We start from the raw sequence: 12,283 nt of genomic DNA on the forward strand, positions 1-12,283 counted from the left end.
AATGCTTTGATTCTAATGTAGTTTTTATTAATTGTCTAAATTTCATGAATACTCCACATTCCATAATTCTACATCAATCACTTGTGCATTTTTAAAAAATTTAAAAACTGACTAATAATTCAATATTGAGTAAGCAGGCATTTTACTAATTTAGCTAATTAAATATGTACAAATCAATAATAATTTTTTTTCTTTTTTGTTGCGAAAGTTCTTATTGATCAATCGTGAAAATAACTAATTACCAATAAACGTTTTCTTTAGACGACTTATTCGAATAAAGAAATTTATTCCTTGATTAAGTTGCTCATTCACTCTAAAGAGTTTAATTGGTCGACTTAAAACTAAAGTTTTATATTACCTTACTTCTATGAAATTGTGATATAGAAAATAGTAAATAAAGTGATAAATAAAAGATAAATGGCTCAAAAAGATAAAGTTCATTGATTTGGCCAATTGAGGACCTAATTTACATTGTGTTTTCTACTACTAACATTGGCTGATGAAAAATACGTTGTGTTTTCTACTCTTTGTAATGTTTTTTGAACATATACAAGCATAAACTATTTTTAGTGTATGTATATTTTTCGTTTTTTGGGTATGCCAGTCGTTTTCTAATAAACTACCCACGGATGATAGTTAGGAGTGCATGCTTCCATCATGGACATGTCTTGAAATCTATCCCCTAAACATTTTCTCATGTTTTGACCTCTATCTAATTCATTACACATGCAAAATGAATTGTTGTTAACTTCCACTTAGCCTTTAAAAAGTATTTGCAATTGCTTATATATTACGTTCAAATCTTCCCTTCAACCTGGTCTTCCCTGAGATAGGTCAAATTTTGAGCTGCTTCTCAATCCAATTTGTTGCGCTAGAAGCTAGTCGTCAGAATCTGTTATTTTAGTCATTAGTCATTTTTAGCATTGAGCCAAGCTAAAATTTATTTATATTGAGCCCCATAGTCGATGGTCATCAACTGAATTAATCGGTTAAATATATCATTAGCCGATAACAAACAACTAGCCTCGGTAGCAAATACCAAACATTTTTTGTATCAACACTTTTGTATACAATCACAACAACAAGGTTAGAATCTTAAGCAAGTTATCTAGCAACTAGGTCCACAACACGGGTTTGTGGTCTGTCATTCGTTGAATTAGCCTGTATGAGAAAGAAGCTCGATCATGTTTTCCATAGTTTGCAAGGAAAAAGATTAATTCCTCTAAATGAAAAAAAGACTAATTACACTCCACACATTGGGTGGACGTACATATATATCTGTATATGCATTGGAGAAGCAGAATATAAAGGAAAATGTATATAGGAGAACAAGAAAAAGTATGATATATGGATTACATAATTACATAATTACTTTGTATATTATACACATCAGATACCAGGGCACTATAATTATTTATTTCTTTAGTTGGAAAGTATAGAGCGACTTTTCTCGCGGTCTATTTTCTATGCTACTAGTAAAATCGTTTAGGATGTGGCTTTTACTTTATTAAATTCATTATTTATGACATGTATCATGTATTGATGCAACTTAATTATCATGTTTTCAAAGATGACATTATCCAAGCCAGAAAAGTGCGCAAATAAAAAAGAAGACTGGGAGTCAAGTCTACCTAATATTTATTATGAATAATTATAAATCTTTCTCTTTATTTATTTCTTTGTTTCTTTTATACTGTAAATATTAAATATTTTATGACATTCTTTTTATTCATTATTAAAAAAGAAACATTCTTTGGAAAATATATCATTATTCCTTTATTATTCAAATTTCAAATCTTCACATTCACTGTATACCCTACTTGTATACCGTGTGAATTTCTGAAATACTTTATCTGTAGTATTGAGTTAATTTTAGAATTTTTACATATATTGTGAATAGGATTAAGTTCATACCCAAATAGAAATTACTCTTAATTAAAAGGAATAAAAAATTACGAGAATCTATAAAACGTGTTATATATTCAAGTGAATGTAATAATCATATTTACTCTTTTTTTAATATTTATGTATTACTAATTTACATGTCTATATATTTAAGTAATGAAAACTTAGTTGTTGTTTTTTTGGTACCGTAGGAAAATAACAAACAAGAACCAAGAAATAGTAAACATATCGCGTCCTAATCAAGACTTTCCATAATGTGATCCAAGCTCCGAAGGCTCTACCATTGGTGAGACAACGAGACATTACCTGCACCACACCCGGTCAAAATATCTGCAACCATATTTGCGTCACAATTAAGGGGGTGGAATTAATTTTGTATCATAGTGTTTATTCTTCATATAATTCAATAATTTTAAAAGAAATACCACCAATCATTTTTATATTAATTTAGAAGTATACATTTTTTTTTAGCTCTTAATCAAGTGATTTATGATTCAAATTTTAATTGAGTCTTAGATATTAAAAGATCATAGTAAGAATCGAATATACCTTCAGTACGTTAAAGATAATTTATTACTATTTTTTCAGGATAATTTTGTATCAATATCATTTTGAGAAAAAAAAAAAAACAGGTTTTCAGCGGCTTGGATCCCTCAAGCGGGTATTTGACCAACCAATATCTTATAAAGATCTAAAATGTTATGTGTGTGTTTGGTTCAATTAACGCACATTTCAAATTAAGCACGTTCAACCTGTTCGTAGGTGCAGTATCATTAGATTGAATATTTGAATGTTCGTTTTAAATAAATGGAAAATTAAACTCACCTCCAATTAATAATCACAATAATTAAGGAAGAAAGAAAATATAATGCATGATCAATGTTTCAGATTTAGAAAATCCTCCAAGAGGAAGACATGAAAGAAACCAAATTCTGTTTTTTAGAATAAGCTCAAACAAAAGAACGATTAAATTAACCATGATTTGTGATCATGAATTCGTAAGTGCAGTTTGGATTAAAATTTGTAGCTAGACATAAATTTGAATTAAAAATAGATTATAAACTTACGTTTGATAAAAATAATTTTACTATAATGTGATTTATTTTTAGATATTTTTTTCAAAAGTATGTTAATAAAATGAAAAAAAGAGAGTAAAATTTTAGACTATTCTCATTATTTTTTGTTCAAAAGTAAAATACGTTATAAACTGAGTTTGAGAGAATTTTTTTTACTATAAAGTTGTTTATGTTTGAATATTTTTTTCTTCAAAAGTATATTAATAAAATAAAATAAAAAGTTTTAGACTTAAGTTTGATAAAAAAAAATGAATTCTAATTTATGATATAAACTAAATTTAAAAAATAAAAATGAAATGCAAGTATTATCATTATTTATAACCATGCTACTTTTCTATATGAGCACGGCAATGTCCACCGAATTGAGGGGCGAGAAAAAACATCCAACCCATTAACAATTTAACATCTGTCGTTGGTTGTACTGTAATAAAACAATAATTTATTCTCTTTCCAAGACAGATATCACATTATAACTCAGTTGGTCAATTTTTCTGCAGAATTAAGCGAAGGATAGAGCATTTTCCTTTCTATATATATTATTCTCACTTTTCAGCAAAAAAAAAAGTAAAATTTTAGCCTATTCTCACTTTTTTCTGATATGATATGTATATATGCTTGCGTTTCTGCTTATGGATTATGCATGCATGGTAACAGGTGGGAAAGGTTACTGTAGAATACTATATATTACTCTGTTTACATGAGCACTGATGCTAACTTTTAAATTTACTCAGTTTTCACCACAAAAAAAAAAGAAAAATTTTGTACTATTCTCACTTTTTTGTGATAATGTGATATGATATAAATTTTAGACTATTCTCAATTTTTTTTATATGATATATGTACAATGCTTACGATTCTGCTTATGGGTTATGCATGGTAATAACGGGTGGGAAAGGGTACTGTAGAATATTATGTTAATGTTACTCTGTTTCCATGAGCACTGATGCTAACTTTGGACTTTACGCCATTAAAATAAAATTTCTGCGGACAGTTTTTTTTATACTTTTATTTAATTGCGTTAACTTTTTTCCATTGATGGAAAGAATATTTTAAAAAATATATTCACCATCTGAAAACACGTTCAAATTAGTTGTCTTACCATGCATTACATAGTTTAGATGGAAGAAAAAGGAGTGGAGTTTTAGATACACTTTATTTCAAGCTATATATAGAAAAGAAACAGAGAAAGAAAATGACAGATATAATAAATGATATGTTAAAAAAAAGAGATAAAAAAGCAGAAAGTAATTAAGATTTAAAAAAAAAACAGAAGTGGAATTATTGAAAAAGAAAAGACGACATAGAGAGAAAATTTGATTCTCTCTTTCTGCCTCGGTTAAATAGAAAATCAGGAAAGAAAATAAGATGATATTATATAAATATTTTTATACTGGAAAATAATAAACAATTGATATCTCCATTTGTAAGAGCCTAAGAGGGAAACGTTAGAAACTAACTTTTTGTAAAATCTTCACAACAAAAAGAAAAAATAATTTAGTAAACTCGTGTGGTACTCCTAATTCTCTCTCTTTTTATTTTTATTTAATTTTCTCCCAAACTAAAGGGCTACACATTCCGTCTACATGTAGTACAGCTCCCATCTTCACTTCCTTGGATCCAAAAATCAATCAAAACAAATACGACATTAATATGATGTTGCCAAGTCACAACACTACGAAAATGCCAAGTGCACAGCGTGTTTACTACTTGATGACAATGAAAGTTTTTTTTTAATTTATTTAAGAAATGATTGAAAGTTACTTGCATTGTCATGTATGGCAAAAAATCACTCAAAACTAATTACTAATTTTTAATTTAATTACCATAATTTATTATACATCCTTTACTCTGAATTTTAAGATATTTGTTAATTAATTTATGTATATTAAAAAAATATTAATTTAATCATTAGTATTAAATTTACTTATAATTATAAATTATAATATATTTTTTTAAAACCTCTAATGTATATGTGGAGACAGAATAATAGTAGTAAAACTTTTCGATCTCTAATTCTTATAAGAGAAAAAAGATACTATTAATTCATAGAATTTATTATGTATTTATGGATAAAAATAATTAAAATTATTTTGGTTAAAAAATCTTATAAAAAGACTTTTTTACTGCATAAAAAGACTCCTATTTGCTAAACAGAAAATCGATAAATAGCATGACATTAATTAAATCCAACTATTATAACTTTTTTCCCCATTCATAAGACTTGATTAATTAATTGATGATAAATTTAATTTGTCTAGTTAATTTGAATTATTCTTGCGTGGCACGCTTCTGTGATTGTGGTGAGCTGTTAGTTTTCTTTCCTTGAAATCAACATCAAGGTATCTTAATCCTCCAAGCATGCCACGCGTAGCATTACAAAATGTGAAGAAGGAAAAGATCAGTTCCTGTGAATGATAGCCTAATCAACAGAATAGAAAGAGTAAACAGTCAACGTACCTCTTGAAAAGTCAATACAGGTAAAACGTAGAAAATTCTAATCCTCCTCCATAATTATCTCGAACAAGCAACCCCTGCTTCCTCTATATATATCCCACACTTCCAGTTCCAACCATTCATTCCTTCCCCCACCAGTACTTAAACACAGTTTGCAAAGAGAGACTTCAGACTTCCAAAACATGAGAAAGTTGTGTTTTAACCCCAAAACGGAGTCGTTTGCTTTGGCACGCAGTTCTCCTTCTTCGCCACTATCCTTAACCTCAAGCCCAACGCTTCCGAGGCTGAGCTTTTCCGAACCTAGCAGCTTCCACGAAGATATTTTCATCGAAGAAGCTGAGGCACTGATACTCAAATGGAACCCAGACTCTTCCGCTTACGCAAAAGTCACTTCCCTCTTCTACCAAGACAGAAACGAAGCCAAACAATATATTAGCTGTGTTAACCAGCTTCAGAAAACTATGCATTCGTTGCTCTCTCAGAACCTTTCCTCTGACAAACTCATCCTCGCTCATAACCTAATGCAGATTGCTATGAAGAGGCTCACGAAAGAGTTCTACCAGATCTTATCCATGAACCGCGCACACCTTGATCCTGAATCCGTCTCCGCCAGATCCTCTCGCACCTCCGCCAATTCCAGCGCCTCCGATTATGACGACGATTTTGCGGCGGAGGACGACGATATCCGCGCCGCCGGCGACTCTATCTCCGAAGTCGAGCAGGTTTCCTCCGGCGCCATGGCGGATCTGAAATTAATCGCTGACTGCATGATATCTTCCGGTTATGCGAAGGAATGCGTCAGCGTCTACATCTTAATTCGAAAATCTATCATCGACGAAGGAATCTACCGCCTCGGCGTGGAGAAACTTAGCTCCTCGCGCGCTAACAAGATGGATTGGGAAGTTCTTGATTTGAAGATCAAGAGTTGGTTAGAGGCGACAAGGATTTCCGTTAGAACACTCTTTAACGGAGAGAGAATACTCTGCGACCACGTCTTCAGTTACTCAGATTCCGTCAGAGAATCATGCTTCGCCGAGATTTCAAGAGACGGTGCCGCTCTCCTTTTCGGATTCCCTGAACTCGTTGCCAAAACAAAGAAATCTTCGCCGGAGAAGCTGTTCCGCGTGCTCGATATGCATGCTGTGGCTTCCGAACTGTTGCCGGAGATCGAGTCTATCTTTTCCTCCGATTACAACTCCGGCGTTCGTTCTCAATTCCTGGTTTCGCTTCAACGACTCACCGAATCGGCGCAAATCTTGCTCGCGGAGTTCGAGTCCACGATCCAGAAAGGCACTTCAAAGCCGGCGGTGAACGGCGGCGGCGTGCACTCGCTCACGATTCAGACGATGAATTACCTTTCAGTCCTCGCCGATTATCTCAACGTGCTCTCGGATATATTTCCGCGCGACTGGCTTCCACCGCAGAAGTCGTCATCTCTGCCGGAATCTTATTTATACAGCCCAGAATCTGATTACTCGGCGTCGACGCCGGCGCTGACAGCGCGTTTTGCGTGGCTGATTCTCGTCCTCCTTTGCAAGCTCGACGGCAAAGCGAAGCATTGCAAGGACGTTTCGCTTTCTTATCTGTTTCTCGCGAACAATCTCTGGTACGTGGTGGCCAGAGTCCGAAGCTCGAACCTGCAGTACGTGCTTGGCGACGATTGGATCCTTAAGCACGAAGCTAAAGCGAAACGGTTCGTTTCGAACTACGAGAAGGTGGCGTGGGGAGAAGTGGTTTCGTCATTGGCGGAAAATCCAGCCGCGGCGGAGGCGAGGGCGGTGTTCGAGAACTTCAACCGCAAATTCGAGGAAGCGTATCGGAAACAGAACTCATTCGTCGTAGCTGACAGAGAATTAAGAGACGAAATAAAAGGTTCGATCGCGAGAAGTATAGTGCCGAGATATCGCGAGTGGTATAATGTTCTTCTAGCTAAGGTTGGATCAGTGAGGGACTTGACGGCGACGGAGTACGTGACGTTTACCCCTGAGGATATTGAAAATTACCTCGTTAACCTCTTCTTTTTTGGAACCTCATCCAGTGCTGTATCGTCCTCGTCGGTATCGTCGTCCCCTCTCCGGCGTTGGAGTTAAGTGCACAGTTTGAACGGCGAGTTTTTTTCGCCCTCATTTTTCTTGATTGTAGTAATGAGTATAGAGTTTTGACATAGACAACAAAAGCTATACCGACTTTTTCAGTTTTCTGCGTGTGGTACACGTAAGCATGACTTCATCGTGTAGTTTCCACTTTTTACTTTCAGACTTTCATGATGTATACTTCTAAACCAAAAACTGGATAAATTCGTTATTTGTGTACAATAATATTTTGTCTAATTCATTAAATTAATATTATTATATTTATACGTATAAAAATATTAATATATTTATACAAATAAATCTGCGCACAAAAGAAAGTGGAGCTACTATTGATGTGCGTTTGTTTTCTTTCTTATCTCATTTCTATTTCATTTTTTCTTCTTATGTTTTCTTCATTATCTCATCTTATTATTTGAGACTAATTTAATAGTAATTTCATTAGTAGCTGAAATTTTAGGCTCAATAATATTTATTACCATATGTAATTTTATATCATCATAAAATGTGGATTTATTAAACCTAACTCAATCCTATATAATTGACTTCTAAGATTTGTTGAGGATTAAACATTTTAAGTGTAATGTTTGTAAAATTCGTTGTATACAAGTAATCCACAATAATAGATAACATAGGTCCAATAACACACATTATGATAAATTCTTTATATTTGAGTTTTTATTATTATCATATTATTAATATAAGTTATTTATCAATTTTTGTAAAAATTAATTTCTATCAAAGAACGTAACTAATTAGTTTTTGTGAGATCTTCTATTTAAATTATTTTTTTATTCATAAGATTCAAATATAAAATCTTATTCAAGAATATCAAATTTAATATTATTCAACACAATAACTTGTTGATATATCAAAATGAGTCTGAGTCTAATTTAATCTTATAAAATTACTTCACTTATATAAAATATTTTGACTTCATCATAGGAATATCCAACATAAAGCTTATGGCACCTTGGAAAATTGAATTTTAGAATTGTTATTGAGAATCTCTTTCCCTATATTTTTTTTCTTTTTTCCTTTGATATGCTCAAACTCATTTAATTATTGGTCTAAAACCTATTTGTACTGTAACCCTCAGATTTTGATTTTTTTTTTCGTGCAATCCTCCTCTCACTTGTTGGATTCATTTTTTTTTTTATAAAGTAATAAATTCAGCTGTTTCTCAATGCCCAAGTATTTTAAATTTCAATTCCTATAGATACTATAACAACTCATAAAATATCAAACTATATAATTGTATTTTTTATTTAAATACCTTTATTCACACAAAAGTAGTTTATCATTCCTAATGTTTATTCACCTCAATTGGCTTTTACCTCAACTAAATAATTGCATTTATAATTTTTAAAAAATTGCTTTATCAACATTCGTCACAATTCACAGATTTTACGTTAACATTTTCTTCTTTAAAAAATTACGTAAAAATAGAAAATAAAACTACTATAATTGTACTTCTTCTTCTTAAAAAAAATAATACTAAAATTGCAATGTCGTTATCATCTTCGGTTCATTTCATTCAAGCGTTCGGTGAGGGGAAAATTCGTTGATAGGATTATAGGAACAAGCGGTTCACTTTTCTACCCTCTACATGATCTGATACTATTTTTAAAATATTTAATTGAAATTTTACAATTTTATTTTTATCATTAACTTATTATATAATTTTATAATATAAATTATAAAGCTTTTATTATTGATAATTTTTTTTCTTTATAAATTGTTGAATAACATTTTATAGACAACGTTTTTAACTTTCAATGAAAAGATTATAATTTTTTTAATTTTTTTTTTCATATTTCCCTTTCTCTTTTATGCCATTCACCTCCTTTTTCTTTTAGTTTATAAATGACAAAATGAGAATGAGTATCAGCCTCATAACAAAAGAAGAAAAATAACAGTTTAATGTTCAACAACCACAACTTTTTGTTCAACGGAAAACATTTTTGCGTCACAGGATTTAGAAAGACAGTGATTAATCATTATTATGATTGCGATTGCCACTTAAAGAGGAAACAAAAAAAAAACACGTAGTAATTTGAAGTAACGGACGAACAGAGGTCAGATGACGTGGAATTGTGAGTGAGGTTCATATATATTTTTACACTCTATTTTTTATATATTTATAGTTATCTTTGCATCTATTTCTTTCATTTTTTTAATTAAACACCTTTCATTTTATTTTATTTTTCACCTAATTCTTGTCACCTTTAAAGAAATTTGAGCTATTAGAAGGTAAGCGCTTATCTCGTATTAATTTTAGCAAAAAATATACATATTTTTAGATTAAATATTTTTTTGTCCATAAACAATTTCAGAATTTGACTTTTAGGTCTTGTCAAGAAAATTCTACATTAATTATCTATTTATTTTATGTCAGCAATTTTAATTTTTGACATTAAATCATAATCACTAAGTATTAATTTATTTGATGTAATTTTATATCAATAGATACTTGATATGTATTGTGACACTGTGAAATAATTTTTTCAAACATAACTTATGTGTTATTATGTGGTTTCACACGAAAGACATCATGTGAAAGTATCACACTCTTATAATATTACATGACATCGTGTTTTTTATATTATTTTTCTTTTTTAACCAATTTTTTACGTCAGTTTTTCATTCATAAAAAATTTTGAAATTTGAATGTTTAATTCCTATAAAATTGCCATTGATAATGCCGTTGAATTTAGAGCTTGATCTTTTAATAAATATTTTATGTCCATTCAAATTGACATTAAACATTTTGTAACACATGTTTATGTACATAATAAACTTGAAAAATCATTGATTAAATGTCTATTTTGCTAACAAAAAAATATTAAACTTTCTAAAATTGATTACAAGAGTAACATTTGTGAGATAAAAAAAAACTTCTTAATTTCTTATTGGAGGCATTGAACCTTATATTTTGCTATATTGATTAGCATTTGGCCAATAAGTTACCACAAAGCTTCCCCTTTAAAGTTGGTTTTCATCAAGAACCTAAGATGGGTCCTAAAAAATGATTAATATATGTTAGGTATGAATATTTATTTATACTAAAATATATTGAACAATGAGAATTCTCCAAAAAAAAAAAAACATTGAACAATGAGAATTGAGCAATAGGATTATTTATTTATATTAGTTTGTTGATTGGCATTTTGTTGAATGTCCAATATTAAGAGGAAAGTAAACATTTGGAGGAAAATATTAGTTAGAATAAATAATCATTATCTTGTCTTATCCCTGCACGAAATAATGTAAATTAGATGTTTAAAAGATAATTTATTTATAAAGCGCTTAACCAATCAATTACCAAATGTATTTACTAAAAAAAATGATTAAATCGTATGTGTCATCTCCTAATACTCGAATAAAAATTGTTGCATCTTTTTTTTTAAAAAAAAATGTTGCCTTTGCTGGAGAACTACTATTGCAATTTGCAAACGAATGTTAAGCATGCAAGACAAAGGATAAAAAATACGAATCCTCTGGTTGACTTTTTCCTATCTCGAATACGAAATGGCATTATATTCTTTCACACCAAACCTAAATGCAAGATAAACGTTCACACATGTTAGTTGAAAAATCTAGCAACTCTTATGTAAAAGATTATTACAAATAAATAAATAATTAAATAAAAAATCGTTTTAATTATCTCCTAATTTCTAGTGGCAACACATTCTCTAGTATATTCAGAATAGGATCCCAGTAAAATTGTACGAACATGTTGGTAGAATTAAACATACATTTTAAAAGAGTACAAAAATAAAATATTCGTTTTATTTTAATAATAACTATTAAACGCGTAAAATTATAAGTAACAAATAATTTGTTCACCTTTTATTTTTTGACAAAATTTGTTCAACTTATACTTCTTACAGATATTCCCTATAAAAAAATTATAGGTGACGAAATAATATGTTCAACTTATATTACTTAAAGATATTCCCTATATAAAAAAAGATATTTCTTCTTCATATTGCTATCTATGTGTAATAAATGCATATTGTCCGCAGAAATCCGGGAAGAGTATTTCGCTTCAAACTAGGGTTGTTAAAATCTAAACCTATTTAAAATAAAAATAAAAAATCACTCAAAGAAACCAAAAATCGAATCAAACCATATATTTTTTAGATTTATTTGGATTCGATTTGATTTGTAGTTTGTGTGTTTGAAATCGATCCAAATCAAACCCTTGTACTAATACTTATATTATTTTACTGATGTGTATTTTTTTTTTGTAACACTTGAGTTTTATGATATTTTATAATATTATGTATATAAAATTTATATAATATATATAATTTTTTTTCATATGACTTTTTTAAAATATGTTTGGTTTAAAATAAATAAAATTTTACAAATTTTTATTGTAGAAGATTTAACATATCAATAAGTTTCATAGATTCTTATCGATAATTTTTTTAATGTAATCTTATATAAAATATGAAAATAAAGTATATATATTTTAATGATAATATTTTAGTAAAAATCAAAAAAATTGAAGTGAACCAAACTACAAAATGTTGATTTTATTTTATTTAAATTTTATTTTAAATAAAAATTAAACTAAACCAAACTGCATATATTTTTTAAGTTTAGTTCAGATGATTTTTTCAATAAAAAATTAAATCAAACTAAGCTAAATCAATATTGGTTTGATTTGATTTAAATTTTATTTTAAATAAAAATTAAACTAAACAAAATTGTATATATTTTTTAAGTTTAGTTCGGATGATTTTTTAA

General features: G+C 29.7%; 1 protein-coding gene across 1 annotated transcript; it reads left to right on the forward strand.

Annotated features, from left to right (window-relative positions):
- Nucleotides 1-4,360: 4,360 nt before the first annotated feature.
- On the forward strand, nt 4,361-7,753 carry LOC100810548 (exocyst complex component EXO70H1). The gene has a single exon (XM_003521306.5). The coding sequence runs from the start codon at nt 5,618-5,620 to the stop codon at nt 7,523-7,525; it is 1,908 nt and encodes a 635-aa protein (XP_003521354.1). The 5' UTR covers nt 4,361-5,617; the 3' UTR covers nt 7,526-7,753.
- Nucleotides 7,754-12,283: the final 4,530 nt, after the last annotated feature.

This window comes from Glycine max, chromosome 3, assembly GCF_000004515.6.
Source record: "Glycine max cultivar Williams 82 chromosome 3, Glycine_max_v4.0, whole genome shotgun sequence".
Taxonomy (NCBI): Eukaryota; Viridiplantae; Streptophyta; class Magnoliopsida; order Fabales; family Fabaceae; genus Glycine; species Glycine max.

Bases quoted from the DNA above. Each gene is read 5' to 3' on its own strand.
- LOC100810548 (XM_003521306.5), top strand. From the start codon at position 5,618: ATGAGAAAGTTGTGTTTTAACCCCAAAACGGAGTCGTTTGCTTTGGCA.